This window comes from Melanaphis sacchari, unplaced genomic scaffold (assembly GCF_002803265.2).
Source record: "Melanaphis sacchari strain LSU unplaced genomic scaffold, SCAv2.0 Contig1590_pilon_pilon, whole genome shotgun sequence".
Classification (NCBI taxonomy): Eukaryota; Metazoa; Arthropoda; class Insecta; order Hemiptera; family Aphididae; genus Melanaphis; species Melanaphis sacchari.
This window is the reverse complement of record NW_020270712.1, coordinates 17,031-33,737: the sequence shown is the minus strand read 5'-3', so window position 1 is coordinate 33,737 and position 16,707 is coordinate 17,031. Positions and strand designations below refer to the sequence as shown.

The following is a 16,707-nucleotide window of genomic DNA, read 5'->3' as shown; positions in this document are numbered from 1 at the left end:
TCAACGTATAATCCGGAGTTGTAATTTCTGTTCCGTTTATACACGAGTTTGGCACTTTACGCAATCGTCATATAAATATTATAAAATAAGTATTTGTAAATATAATTTGTGTATGACGGCGTAGTACATCAACATAATAATAAAATAATGTTAGTGTTTGTAATTAAGTATTATTAATATATTATTTTTAATTTTGTATATTATTATAGCTAAAGAAGAATTATATTCATATACATTTCTTACGTCATTTAATATTTATTAAAACGTCACACATTTTACACACTTGTACACATTATATTATATTACATTTTTACCTCATTTATTATTAAATAGTTCAATTTATGTACCTATGTATTTAACCATTAATTTGTTATAACTTGTCATCACATTTATAACTTTCGACCTGTGGCTGGGGTATAATATTATGTTGTAGATTGTAGGTAATGTAATAATAATTACGTTTGATAATGCGAAGCGATAGAGCGATAGCAAAAATCAATTGGGAATTTTATACATTTATATATTTTATACACTGAGTTCGTACTTATCTCAAATAAGTACCTCTTATAATTGTCATAGGTGCATTACTATTTAGGTGCTGTAAGATTAACCAATACGTAACCTGATTTGGCACCGAGTGCTAGATTCATGTACAGAACGTAAATACGCGGGCCGGATTAAGGTTTTTGCCACCCATAGGCTGAAATAAATTTACCGCCTAACTTTCATAGGTATTGATATTTTACTTCTGTAAGTGATACGTAAAAACTCTCCACACTCCATATAAAAAATGATCATTAATAAAATAAAAACATAAAATCAATAATATTATTATTTATTAATGAATGAAAACTCTTTAAGCATATTACAAAAAAAAAAAAAAATGCGAACAAATAATTATTTTTCATATTCTTCAGATTATAGTCTTACGTCTTGATTTTTTTTTCGCAAAGTCTTCTATGATGTCGTCATATGATAACTGATTAGTTAATTCATGTTCAATACTTAGTATAGCAAGTGCATTTAATCGATCTTGTGACATCGTTGATCGGAGATAATTTTTTATTCTTTTCAAGCAAGAAAAAGAATATTCAGCTGAACAGTTAGTCACCGCAGTAGATGTATATATTCTGAGTGCTATTTCGATGTTGGGATATATTGAAATTAAGTTTTTTTCATGTAAAATTTGAAGAAGTTTGGGAACATTGTTTTGCTTATCGTCAGCCAGTTGTATTATGTGTGCTTTTAAATGTAAACATTCATTGATTAATTCATTTAAATCCATATCATCATGGTATATTTCATTAAGTTGTGTAGCTCCTTTAACAATATCATCATGTGATAGACGTTCAAGCATGACAATAAAAGCAAATGGAAAAAAAAAAATTTGATACGCAGCTCTTCTCTTGTTAAGTTCATTCAATAAATGATCTAAAATTACTAAAAAGGTATCAATTTAAAATTTTTCTCTTCCAGAAGTAATCAAATCATTATGTCGAGTTTCATCATAAAAATTGATTTAATTTTTTTACGAGTTTTTAAATCTTTATATTCTTTTGTAACAGATTTTTCAATTGCTTTTTTTTCAAATTCATCAACATTTTCACGAGTATTTGTAATAAGTTGAATTAAAGAATCGTAAAGCTCAACCACTAGACCACAATCTATTTCAACTTTTTGTAACTTCTCACTAACTACATTTAATCTGTTCAATAGAAAACCCCATAATATAGACATAAAGCAAGTCTCTAATGATTGGAGTTTATTTAATAGTCGTTGTGAATCGTTTCGAGTCATATTATTTTCTGTAGTAGCATTCATTATATATGTTAAGGCATTGATAATTTCAGACCAATTTTCATTTATACTCAAACAAGCTGCATCTCTTGATGACCATCTTGTAAATGATGGATGTTTCAACGTATGAGTTCCCGGTTTCAAATTATTACTGAGTATTTCCCAACGATGAGTTGAAATAGTAAAGAACGTAAACAAATAATGTTGCATTAATCCAAAATATTTAACTGCTTCTTTTGAACCATCTACAGCGTGCGTTCCAACTAAATTTAGCGAATGTGCCGCACATGGAACAAAATATATTAAATTATTTATTTCTTTAACTCGTGCTTGGAGATCTGAATAACTGCCGGACATATTATTAGCGTTGTCATATGATTGTCCCCTACAGTTGGACCAATCCAAACCGTAACGTTTTATGAGATCATTGACTACATCAAATAACTCTGCAGACTTATGACCCGCTTTTGGTATAAATTCAAGAAATCGTTCAACTGGTAGACCTTGGTCATTTACATATCTCACAATAAAGGAAAGCTGATCAATGTGTGTAATGTCAGGAGTTGAATCAACTATAATGGAAAAGTATTTTCTACGTTTAATTTCATCAACAGAATATTTGTTTACTTTTTCCGCCATTATAGAAATTACTTCTTCAAAAACAGTTGATGATAAATATGATGTTGATCCTCGACCAGCATTACCGTATTTATTAATATGTTGGGCCAAAAATGGATCGAATTCAGATATTAATTCTATTGACATAAGAAAATTTCCATTTTTCGAAGAACCAATTAACTCGTTGTCACCCTGAAAAGGGAGTCACCGTAAGGCAAGTGATTTAACTACGGTAACAATTCGAAATAAAATATTTTTCCGATAGTTTTTTTCCCCATCAATTTGATTCATTAATCTTGAATCTACTCTTTCCTTAGTTTGATTGATGTCTTGTATTTGAATCAAACAGTTTTTATGATTTATAGAATTTTCATGTTATTTTAACCTCGAACAAACGTTTTTCCAGACATTAAAACCTGTAGTAGCCAAATCAGAGTCGTCACGAAATAACCAACACGGTGCGCAAAATACAGTCCCTTTAATTTCTGGGTAAACTAACCACGTTCTAAGAATTTTTTCATTGTTTGATAATATCCTATAGAACATAGATTTAGTTAAATATCTACTTTGGTCAGAGTATATCCGTTTGGAGTTTGAAAAGTCTGAGTTCATATTTTGATCAACACCATGTGATGCCACAAAGTGAATAAAGTCGGCTGTTCGTATTCATTGAGAAAGATCTTTACTAAAAATACTTGTTTTAGTTTTATTTTGTAACTCTATCTCTGTACTGTCATTAAAATAAGTATTATTTTTTTCATTTACATTCTGTACTGTTTTAATATCCCCCAAATCTATGACACTAGAAGATATTTTTGGACTTACACTTACTGACGTAATTACTTCCTTATTAAATAATGTATTAATTTTCGGGACATTTTCTAAAGCCAATCTTTGTTTTTCCAATTTTTCCTTGGCCAATTTCCTATATTTGTCTCCACTTAATTTAGAACGTTTCATAATGATAGTATTTCATATTAAATTTTCAATTTCGTATTAAAATTTAAGAATCGATAAAATGCATAACTCGTACTATTTTATGGTAAAACGCTTATTAATGATAAAACCTACATAAACTTTAACGTATATTAACTATTAAGACATTTGTGTTAACTTCTCCAATTTAAAAAAAAAAGAAACACTAACGTAGTTTGATTATATCATACTCGTTTATTCAGTCCAATGCGTAAATATATAAAAACAATAACATATCCTTTAGTCATACAATATAATATAAAACAACAACCACGAAAAAGCGTCAAACGTACGTTAGAAACGACGACGACGACATAACTACTTCTACACCGCGTCAGCGCCACCCGGCCAGTCCTCCCGCTCCAATGACAGGGGACGGTCCCGCGTCAGCAAGACCGACCCGCCATCTAGAGGAGTTTACAAGCGACGATCCTGGCGTTCTGTCGTGCTCGACAGATGTCATAACTCATACTCAACTCTTAAAATTTCATAATTTTCTTACCAGTTAATAATTATACAGCAATTACATATAAAAAAAAAAATTATTATATCATAAAACAGTACATTCTTTGTTGAATTCTAACAAAACAACGGTAACATCAAGACATACTAACAAAATATATAAAAAGAAATAAAACGAATTAACAGTTAAATAGACAATTAACTCATAGGCTTAATACAATACATTATATAAAAAGTTCAATAGTAGTAACAAATGACTAACTCGTCAGCATAACACAACATAATTTATATATATATATATAATAAAAAAAAAATATAAATATCAACAGTAGTAATTCTGAACATGGTCAGGAACATAATTTTTCAATAGTAATAATTAAATTATAGTCAGGAACAAAATTTACAATAGTCACAGTTAGGGAATAATTTCAGTCTTACCATGTATAATCCCTCATCCAGGCAGGTTTACGTACCACACGCTGGGAACGCCTATCATCAGGATTAGAAGCACCTGGTGCGACAGACATTCGGGAATCCGGTGGAAGTAGTTCCTCAACGTTAGTCAATTCACTTCTAAGGTCACCTAGTTCTCCTTCCTCTTCATGATCAGACGGCAACTCCGTCTCTGGCTCACCCTGATCTCCTTCCACTTCATCATCAGCTGGTAACTTCCAAGACTTCAGTTGGGAAACGTGAGCTGTTGTCGCAAACCGACTTCCTTTAGTAGTGTTCAGCTCGGTCACTCTGTAGACATCTGACGACAGCACTTCCGTCACCACCAACGGACCCCGATACTTGTCTTGTATCTTGGTCGACTCCCCAGTGCAATTGGATGCCCTCCTCATTACAACAATCTCTCCTACCGTGTAGTGTATGTTGTCATGACGGTGCATATCGTAAGCCGTCTTCCTTCTCTTGTTTTCTAACTCCATATTTTCACGTACTCGGGCCTGAAATTCTTCGGGCGGTGACCAATCATCTTTCGTAGCAGACAGGACAAGCAGAGCTCCTTACTCAAACCTAGGACGATACCCATGGAGTATTTCAAATGGGGTCGTACCAGTCACCTTGGTCTCGCTGTTGTTGAGTATACGTTGAACTTCTGGCAACATCTTGGCCCACTCACAGCCAGCTCCTTCCGCCGTCATTAGTATAGCCATCACCACACTATGTGTTCTCTCCACCTGACCATTGGCTTGAGGATGTCGAGACGACGTCCATATCAACTTAATTCCCTAGGCCGTACAATAGTCCTCAAACGCACCAGAAATATAACATGTCCCACGGTCGGTGATCAGCTGTCCGGGTAACCCATACTCCTTCACAAACTGCCGCACACATTTTATAAGCGGTTCAGATCTGGTGTTAGGTACTGCATACAACGTTACATATTTGGTCATGTTGTCCAAGACCAAAATGTACTTGAGTCACCCGGAGCCGTTATGAAAGGTCCAACATGGTCCACATGAACAGTCCAAACGGTCTTTTCCCAATAGGTATTGGGTGTAACAGACCTGGGTGTTTACCTCTGAGCACGCACGTTAATAAACACTCAAAACATGCCCAGATGTGTAGCTTCACGTATCTTCTTATGTCGGGAAACCAGAAGTCTTGCAACACGGTTCATGATTCTACCATATTTGACAATTCACTATTGAGAGCACAATTTGAAAATCATGAACTTGGAGATGCTCTACTTCTAGGAGATGGAGGTTACGCATGCAGAAACTATTTGATGACCCCTCTTGCTAATCCAATTACCGAAGCAGAAAAACGTTATCAGGTTAGAAAAAACAAAATGTGTCTCATAAATGACAACCATTATTAGTTGTTTAGTTGTTCTAGTTAAAGCAATACATTTTTTATATTTTCTAAAAAGCTCATATCGGTACCAGAAATGTTATAGAACGAACATTTGGTGAGTGGAAAAGAAGGTTCCTAGTACTGTCTGTTGGTATTCAGACACAAATACCAACTACTTTGCTCACAATCATCGCCACAGCAGTGTTACATAATATGTTGATTAATGCTAATGATCCCTTACCTATAGGTGATACTCTCCTAAATGAAAATTTGCTTCGACAAGTTCCAGTTTACCCTGTACAACAAACTGGAAATATAGTACGCCAAACATTAATTGAGACTGTATTTAATTAAATTTTTTTTTCAATTATTTTTATATATAATTCCTATTAAATATGAAAACTTGTAACTGTAATTTCACTCTCAATGATGTGTCTATGCAACAAGACTCATTATTATTGTTGGTATTCAATTTTGCATGTTTCATTTCATTTCATTTGTTTTTATGTTATCATTTTCATGTGCACGTAACGGTGCGTTCCACAGTTGCAGCCTTCGTCGGCGATGCTTATCAAGCATTCGTGTGCGACCGGCCAGCTGTGGAATCATTATCAGTTCATGTTTTCAAAGATTCGTTAATGTTCAAACTTCAAAGTTACTTGTTTTCTAGTAACGCTTTCAGTGTCACAAAGTTCTCAGTCTTTCCAGTTTTCATTGTTTAGTGTGGTGACACTGAAAGCCCATTCATCTAGTTTTCTTTTGCATGTCAGTTGTGAATTCAAAATCACTCTTTTTTCTTCAGCATCGTGTGTGTTTCAGTATTCATTAGTTTTCATGTGTTGTTTGCAGTCGTCCCAAACCACGTTGTTGTTGAATTTGTGATTAATCGTCTGGTAATTATCGTTCATTTGCAATTGTATTGCCATCGCTAATTTGTTTTCCCCAGTTTTAGGGTGGTCAAAATTACCAGCGATTTGTGTAGTGATTCAACGTGTTTTGGTGTACCTCGTGGCACGTGGGGACAGTAGCGTTTGCTAAAGATCCTGTCCCGGCTGCATTCAGTGTATTCATCTTGTTTGAGTTCATCGTTGGTGGCTGTGGCTAGATAATCACGCACGCGGCTGTTATTTTTCATTGTATTAATTTATTATTATGTAACCGGTGCGCGCATTACCTGACATAGCCACATGTGAGTATTGGTCGACCAAATATTTGTGTTTCCTATTACTATAATGCGGTCCACGAAAAGTGGGTCGCGATCGTCACGCGCCTACTGGCCGTTTTTAGTGAAACCAGGGGTTCTCCGTTTGGGAGTATTATTATTATTATTTTATTATAAAAAGTGTAAAAAAAAAATATGGAATAATATAGTCTAATGTTTACTTTAATATGATATTTTTTTTTTAAATTATATTGTACTTACATTAGATGATTTGAAAATATATTAGGCGGGAAAACGTTTGGAAACCCGTACCGTAAATCGGCCGGTAGGCGCGTGATGATCGCGGCCTACTTTTCGTGGACCGCACTATAGGACCGACGGGTCCATAGACAGTATTATTATATTCATTATTATTTACACATTCATGGATTATTATTATCTAAATTATTATTATTACATATATATTATTTTGCATATTATTATTATACACATGGCCACATATTATTTTCTTTATTATTAAATTTGTTTATTCTCATAAAACCTGAGCCATTGTGTGAGGACTAAAAGTGTTATTATTTTTATAATATATATATTATATTGTTGAATATTTTCTATTTTGAATTTCTATAAACCAATTACCACCAACTTTAACTACATTTTTTTTTTTATTATTATTATTATATTTGTGGTTGGCAGTGCAGCACTTTTGGGTGCCTGCCTTCCTGCCGTAAAGGCACCTTAATATTATTATTATTAAAGCTGAGTGCGGCGATAATTATATTATATAAGGTCACCATGGTTACAATATCACAAAAAAATAACTAAGAACTAAAAAAATTTCCTTTATTAAATAATATATAATTGATATACAACATAGGTAAATTATGTACCTATGTATTTTAGTACGAATAATAACAAAATAATATTGATAATAATATTATAACAAAAACATAATTCTTTTTAGTATAAATAATTATTAATACAGTATTATATTCTAGAGTATTATAAATATAATTTCTTTAGGTTAAATAATAACAACAAACTCATTAAAAGCTAATTTTCCAATAGCTTTTGTTTTTGTAAATTTAAAATATCTTCTTGCAATTTAATTTGTTTTGTTTTTGAATCCAATTCTAATTTTTTGTAGCGAGTTCAGTCTTAACTATTTGCAGTGTAGTTTCTGCCGTTTCTAATTCTATCATTGCTTTTTTAATTTTTATGTCTTGGATATCTGATGAAAATTTTTGTTGTGTACATGCTTTGTTAATTTTTTTTTTTTGCCAACTCTTGTAGACCATCACAGATAGATTTTTGTGATGAACTTCGTTTAACCGCAGAATCTTTTTTTGTTTTTAAATTACTAGACAAATTTATTTCTGGTGACTGGTAACTGTTATTGAATGTAGATGTTTCACGTTCTATATTAAATATACCTTAAAAAATTATAGATAAGTTAATACATTTATACATTTATAAGACCTTTACATAGGTAAAGCCCAATAGTTAAACATAAAAAATAAAATTTATATACCCCAATCCACTTTTTTATGGGAATTATGAGTTAAATCATCTACTGTGATATCAATTTCTTCTACTCAATCTTCAAATTCAATAATTTCCACATCATCTTGTACATTTTGAACACATCTATCAGCGTTTATTGGATCTTAAATGTAAAAAACTCATATAAATTACTAAAATATTTTGAAATTAATACAATAGATAGTAGGTATACATATTTTTTGATTCTATGAATTATTAAAATCCTTTAATTTTAGATTTTTTGTAAATGATAAAATTACTTTAATACAGTAATATAAATATAACATATAATATATTTATTATTCACTAATATTGGTTGATAGGTTACCAGCATAGCCATAATCATCATCAAATTCATTTACTAACGGTGTAATTCGATTTTCAATTACTACATTTACTTGCTCGCTTAATTGGTTCACACTTTTTTTATATTGTCCTCCCCCAGTTTTAAATCTTTCAACCTGTAATACAAATAATAACATAATTAGAATACACATTAAATCTAGATCAGTCACTTCTACGACATAGAAACATAGAGTTCACATAACAGTAATATGGGTTGTCAGAAATATTAAATTTGTAATTAATGGCATGTAATTGAAAATCATGCTAGAACACATTTCATTTCAAATATTTAAAATCAAAACTTTTACTGAGTGTCAACCACCAATTGTTATTTTGAGGGAGATAGGATAAATTAAGTAATAATGGGACTTACTTTATTATTTTTATTTTCACTTTTAGCGGTTTTACTTAAATATTCAAATAAATATTTGATTTCATCTACTGTTTTTACACCTGATGTTTGATGCAAATTAAATGTTTCAAGAACATTTGACCATGCTTTATCCTTTTCAAATAGATGGCCACTAAGCTATGTTAATAATAATAAAAAAATCAGATATATGAACTTACATTGTTTTTTTATCTTGTGCCTATATAATTTACAAGAATACAAAAAACTTACAATAGATGAACGTTGAGATTGGACCAAGTCCAGAACCAAAGATTGTTCCTCATCCGTAAATAGTTTAATGATTTTATACATTAACACCTATTTTAAATACAATGTTTTCTTATATTTTTTATTTCATTAAACAGTAAATTATATTATAGTTTTATCATAACTATGTATGATGTATCATTGTACTTGACAACAACAATAACACAGGCTAATTCACACATAATTGCAACATGTTCTTAGTATTTACCTATAAATTTTAACTTACTTTATCATCACCAACTGATTTTTTTGCTTGCCTTTTGGCCATGTCATATAAGGTTTTTAGCTGTTTAGCAGTTCTAATACCAGTTGTTTGCTGATCATTGTATTTGATAACAATATGACGCGGTCCCGCGTAAGATTCCGTTTGAATTCAAACGGCCTTTACGCGGAAAACCGCGGAACGACTTCTCTATCCAACCGCCAGCGACGACGGACGACGCCGACGCACGATCAACGGCGTCGGAACGTCTTGACCGCCGATACCGCGAACCGGTCCGACGATCGGAGTTAGTTTTTCACCATACGCCGTACGCGAACCAATACCCTCGGGTTTTATTTGTTCAACTGTACTGTGAGTCCTTTGTTCTCTGGACAACAGTGATCTCTCCTAGTGTTTTTCACCATTGTGTTCAGAATTTGTTAACTTACTGTTAAAATACACAATAAACCGGCTCATACCGTTTTTATTAAACTTACACCTTGTGTCTAACTTATTTTGCTACCTCTCAACATCCCGCCGTCCCATTCCACCTCCAGGTACGCATCAAATATCTTCCCATATTTTGCTTTTATGTTTAATGCTAGAAGCATCAGTCTAAAACAAATTAATACATCAATATTATAAGTACCTACACTAATAACATTTTGTTGTTTTGTTAACTAAATTTGTTATACATACCTTTATGTTTTCAATGATATGTTTGTAGGGATTAATAAGTTCAATGAGCATATTTTTTCTCTTTCATCAAAATTTTTATTTCTTGAATTTTTTTTTAACAGCGTACTCTCAAAAACTTTCGACATTTTAAAATTGTCGACAGTAGACGGCTATAAAATAACAATACTTCCAATTTTAGAATAAATATAACAATATTAACATTCGAATTCGAAAAATAAATATTAATTAATTAAAATAATTTGTATTTACTTTTATCAATTATGATAAGAATTGTTTGGTTTCGTTTTATCAAAAAAATATCGTTTAATTTATTTGGTAACCACGGTTATTAATAATTTACTATTTCTTTATGCAACCCGAGAATAGTTTACTTTACACAATCATTAAAAACCTTACAGAGTCGGTAAATTACAGGACCGGTAACAAATGTACAGACTGTTCTTTATGCAACCCGCCCTTAATATTGACTAGTCATTACTGATAATGGCTGATTTCTGACATCGACGGTAACATATATATATATATTAGAACACTAGCTATTTCAATAGGTAGTATATAAGTAACATTATACAAATTAAATATATGATACATCATACAGTAGATATATATTATTATATTAATAAATAATATTAGTTTATTACTTGTTATTATATTTTCCTGAAAAACAGAACAATCAATTGAAGATTTAAGTTTTTTTATTTTAGATTTAACATCATCCTCTTCATCAAGATCAGAAATATACATAGCTCTTTTTGCCTTTTGTTTTGCTATTACTAAGGATTCTAAACAAAAGTAAAAGTCACATATAAGATATTATAAATAATTACACAATTATTTTTCTAATGATTCATAACACATATATTAACAACTTTAAAAATGTTAAGTTTACCTCCAAAAGTACAACCTATGTGTTTGATTTAGGAAAAGGTTATGGTGTCGCAATGACAAAGTATAACAATTTACGTTTTCGGTTTAGTTGTCTTAATGACAATAATTTAATAAAATGTCGCAATAACGAAACACAATAAAAAACATGTAACTTACAATTATAAACGTTACGATGAGAAGTTATTGTATATATTAAAATAAAAAAGAAACGCATAAACGACGAACGCACTGATAGGAAACAACGGAGGAATTAAGTTGGACTGTTTAACAGTCGAGACAATGCCTGAATAGCTCTGACTATTGCCTCATTGACTGTGGGCGGCCGATCCAATGCCGGAATACTCCAACTGTTGAACCACTGGACGCGCACCACAACAGTCCAACAAGATCCGTCAAGGCGGGGAAGTCCTTTACCAACAATGCGTAAGTCTGCCTGGGTAGGTCTTACTACAATGCTGGTAAAGGAATGGGTAATCGTTCGTTGTTCGCGTGGCCTTTCATAGGTGCCTTTTCGGCGGTCACATTACTCCGGTCCCGTGTTCTGTGACAAATTTCAACAGATAGGTACCGTGTTCTGTGACAGAAACCGGACAGCGCAGTCACCGAAAGTGCAAATAATAATATAATAATCGATATCAGAATATAAGTTATAAGATAATAAGTAATAATAATAATAATAACAATAACAATAACAATTAAAGGATTATACCGTGACCAAGAGATTTGGGCGATATGGCGTACACACTATGTAAGCATCAGAAAATTATTTTATATTATCTTTTACAGCAATTTTAAATTCAGGTTTCATGCAGTCTTCGGGCAATAGTCCACCATTATATTTTTAAATATTTTATGACACTAGACCTTGTATTTAATTCATACTCGCCAAACATTTGAAATTCGTAATATCGTTTTATGACTTGCTCCAATGGTTTCTCATGTTTTCGTATCATTTTTTTTTAGAGTTTTAATTAAGTTTTCAAATGGAAAACATGAGCAACTATCGAGGGAACCAAACTTTTTATAGTCATCAACAATATGCAATAAATTGTGTATATTAAGTGTGTCCGGGCCGGGAGCATCTAATTATAAGTATGAGCGCCCCGATCACCAAATATTAATACGCTATTATACGGTCACACACCGACCGACCTGTGTTTGCATAGGCGGATCTACAGGGTGTGCCGGGTGTGCCAAGGCACACCCTAATGTATGAAGAAAAAAAAAATTAATAACAACTCATTAATTGAATTTCAGTTTTTTGTAAATTAAATTACGCAGAATAAGTCTCTAAAGTAATAACTATAAATTGAATTATTTAATGTTATAGTCGTCGACAACAACACAAAAACTTAGATTAACAGACAATAGTGGTGATGGCCAACTGGTAACTATTTTTAGCGCAAAAATATTGTTTTTTTTCGGAAACCGACATCGCGCTGATAACGACGGTCAACGTCTCGATGATTAACAAATAATAGTTTGATAGTTATTGGTATTTACTATTTCATTTAACGTTACGTCGTGTTTCAAGCTAGGTACTCATATACATTTCTACCTTAGGTAACATTTTAATATTATTGTTAAGACGTTAACTTTGTGTACAACAACCTCGAACTTTTAAATATTAAATGTAAGTACTATTTTATATAATTATCTCAGTTATACCCAGTGGCGGCTCGTAGTAGTATAGCACAGGAGTGCGGTGAAAAAATTTAAGAACTCACCAAAAAATTAAAATGATAAAATAATACATAATACAAAATTAAACACGCCGCACGTCGTTGCCGTCCTATTTGAGCGACAAAATTCACCGCATATCATAAAATTCTATAGCCGCCGCGCCGCCGTCGTGATGATATTATTATTACTCGTATATTAATATTATACCTATAATTTATACGGGAAACCGGTATTTTTATATGCGATTCATAATGTCGCACAATCTGCAGCGTTGCATAGGCCTATATAGATAATAATATAGCTATTCATATACCCGTATAATAACATGGCGAGTTCGTAACGATATCCTAATAAACTACGAAAATAATTTTAATAATAAATAATGATATATTTAATTGTTACTATATGTACTAAAATATGTACCTATTTTTTAAATAATAAATTTATTAAATAGTAAATTTATTTGTACTTAAATTGTTAATTTCTGTAGAGAGTGCGACCGCACCATCGCACATATGCACGAGCCGCCACTGGTTATACCTATAAACATTATACACATACACAGTGGTGCCTATACTATACATTGATACTTGATTTATTTTACTATACAATTTAAACTAAAAATCAATTATTAAGGTATATTTTGCGTTGTAGGTATGTCGTTTTTCTCAAAATCAGTTCAAATTAATTTTTATTAAAATTTGCTATTGAAGATAGAAAATGGATAAATTTATATTTAAGTGCAACAAAAATGAAGATCTAAAAAATACTCCAAACATTGTTAACAAACAAATTTTTGGTGATGCAGATGACCCTGTAAATGAGATACCCGTTTCGAGATTAGAAAAAAAAGATAGAATTGACAAAGGTCCCTACCAACCAAAATTTGATTTTCCTAGAACAATAATAGGCTCAAAATATAGAAGTTTCCAAATCGAATGGTACAATAAGTATTCGTGGTTAGAGTATAGTAAAGTTCTTGATTCTGCATTTTGTTTTTACTGTCGTCTATTTTGTTTAAACGATCCAACAACAAAAGGTCATATTGATTTTGCTTTTATAAAAAAGGGATTTAAACATTGGTATAGAGCAAACGAATGTTTCTGTAACCATGAAAAATCTAAAGGCCATCAACATAGCGTTTCTTCTTGGAGTAGTTATACAAAAAATAAATCGGTTGATATTTTGTTAGATGAGCAAAAGGAAGAGTTTATTTCAAAGCAAAATCAAGTTAAAATAAAAAATCGTCAGATAATGGAAAGGTTAATTGATATTGTTATTTGTTTAGCAAAAGGAGGTAGACCATTTAGAGGCCATGACGAGAGTAAAATCAGCATTGTACGAGGACTGTTTTTAGATTTAGTAGATTTAGTGTCGAAATATGACCCTACTTTAAAAGATCATCTAACAAATGGACCCCAAAATGCTTTATACACTAGTGGAAAAATCCAAAACGACATTATTATCAGCATAAGCAACATCATTTTACGAAAAATATCACATTCCGTCCAGAACAAATTTGTTTCAATAATGGCTGACGAAACTAGTGATTGTGGACACCATGAACAAATGGCAATTGTTTTGAGATATTTTGATGATAAGCTTAATTCTCCAGTAGAACATTTAGTAGCTATTCGCAGACTTACATCTGTAGATGCCCAAGCTATTTTCAATGAGTTAAAAGTTGTTCTCTCCGTATTGAAAGTAGATTGGAAGAATGTATTATCGGTTTGCTTTGATGGCGCGGCAGCCATGTCAGGAAGTGTATCAGGAGTTCAGATAAGGTGTAAAGAATTAAACAGTAATATTGTATATGTACATTGTTACGCACATTGTTTGAACCTAGTTTTAGTCGATGCTTGTACACTAGACAAAGGAAATAGATTAATTTTCGATTTTTTTGGGATTGTACAATTTATTTACACATTTATTGAAAGGAGTTGTTCACGACACGCAACTTTTGAAAAAATATCTAATGAAATCGGTTCAACATTGAGAACATTAAAGTCTCTTTCCACGACTAGATGGGCTTGTCGCGCGGAAGCTGTTGCCGTGATAAAAATTAATTATTCAGCCATCATTAGAGCTCTTACTGAAATTATTGAAACAATTAAATAAAGTGATGTTAAAGTTAAAGGAATTGGTTTCTTACATCAAGTAAAATCTTTTAATTTTATATTCGGGTTAACAATGATGCACCCAATACTTCAATTAATTGTTAAAGTAAGTAAATTGCTGCAAAGTCCTAATATTAATCTAATTAATGCTATGGCCAGCATAAAGTCTTTTCGAGCAGCTTTTATAAATTTAAGAAATGAGACAGAGTTTCTAAACATTTTTAATGAAGCAAAAAATTTGTGCATAGAACTAGAAATAGATATTCCATTAGTTAAAAAACGGAAGGTATCAAGTCGCCTCGATGAATTTGCAAAAACAGAACATTATTATGAAACTAAGGAAGAAGAATTACGAAGTTTGTGTTTTTATCAAATGTTAGATAATATGGTAACGTCATTAGATTTAAGATTTCAGCAAGAAACAATCAAAATTATAAATGCTGTGGGAAATCTCTTAAATCTAAAATTAAATAAAGAAGAAGCAGCTGTTTTAGAAGAAAAATTCAAAATTTCTCAAGACGAATTAATGGCAGAAATAAGATTGTTAAAAACAGATCAAACTGTACTAACTGGAAATTCAGCAACAACATTAAGTAGATGGATCCAGTGGATGCAAGAAAATGAAAAATATAAAATTTACACGGCTTTTAATGCAGCAATTCAAACTTTTTCTGTCATCCCGTGACAAGTTGCTCATGCGAAAGAGCGTTTTCTAAACTGACTCACGTGAAAACGAAGTTAAGGTCAACTACAAAACAAGATCGGTTGGAATCACTTATGTTATTAGTTATTATATGTCGAACAAGAATTAACGGCCAATGTTGAAGCTTCTGAAGTTATAGACGAATTTAAAAGAATTGTGCCATTTCAAAGACGGTTGTTATTATAAATTAATATAATAAATTATACTAGTGTTGTTTCAGTTTATTAATAAATATAAAATAATGATTTATGAACTAATGTATTATGAAATTAATCAAAAAATTATTATAATCAATACCTACTTACATATTACATAAAATATAGTTAGCTTACAAGTTACAGGAGGTAGATAATCAAAACTTTATTTATTTTAACTTGTAAATTTATAACCATTTCTTTTGATTTCTTTAATTGAAAAAAAAATAGTATATTGTATATCGCTAATAGCTACCAATAGGTAAATATTATACAATAAGTTATAGTATTGGTTAGTAAAAAAGTGTCGGATATTTGAAATATTTTATTTTTACATTCATTTATACATATAGAATATAGATAAAAATAAAGGTCGGGCACACTCAAATGTAAAACTCTGGGTGCGCCTATGTGTGTTTGTGTATATATGTGTATAGCACTCAACAGGAAGTGGACAGGTTCGCCGAGCAAATCCTGTGAGTGCTAGTGTGTGGGTGGTGTGTGTATGTGTGTGTATATATGTATGTGTGTAAACTAAAACTAGGGGACTCAGGTAACTCAATATAAATAAATGGTAATACTTGTTACGGTAATAGGATATATAATAATGATAAATAAAATACTAATAGTAATTACGGCCCTTTTGGCCCAACATGTAAAAATATAATAAGATAAGTAGCTATTAAAGCCACAACAAAAATATAATATAATAATTAATAAACGCTATAAACTGCGTAGCCCTTATGGCTAAACAGAATAAATATAAGTATATGATAAATAGTAATAGGTAGTTAAGGCCCTTCTGGCTCAATAACACGATTATAATATATAAAAAACTATTAGAGCTAAAAGCTCGGAT

General features: G+C 31.5%; 2 protein-coding genes across 2 annotated transcripts; both read right to left on the bottom strand.

Moving 5' to 3' along the window:
- Positions 1-930: 930 nt before the first annotated feature.
- On the bottom strand, positions 931-5,012 carry LOC112592125 (zinc finger MYM-type protein 1-like; the record flags this gene model as incomplete). The annotated part of the gene is made up of 5 exons (XM_025336113.1): positions 4,913-5,012; positions 4,291-4,831; positions 3,181-3,355; positions 1,533-2,607; positions 931-1,431 (listed from the first exon to the last, which is right to left on the bottom strand). Coding segments are annotated over exons 1-5 (2,392 nt in total), but the record flags the coding sequence as incomplete, so codon positions are not given.
- Positions 5,013-7,870: 2,858 nt separating this feature from the next.
- Positions 7,871-10,388, bottom strand: LOC112592124. Its single transcript, XM_025336112.1, is given in 11 exon segments — positions 7,871-7,962; positions 7,965-8,094; positions 8,096-8,250; positions 8,349-8,483; positions 8,688-8,820; positions 9,078-9,233; positions 9,327-9,413; positions 9,589-9,705; positions 10,138-10,179; positions 10,264-10,316; positions 10,319-10,388. Coding segments are annotated over 11 exon segments (1,170 nt in total).
- Positions 10,389-16,707: the final 6,319 nt, after the last annotated feature.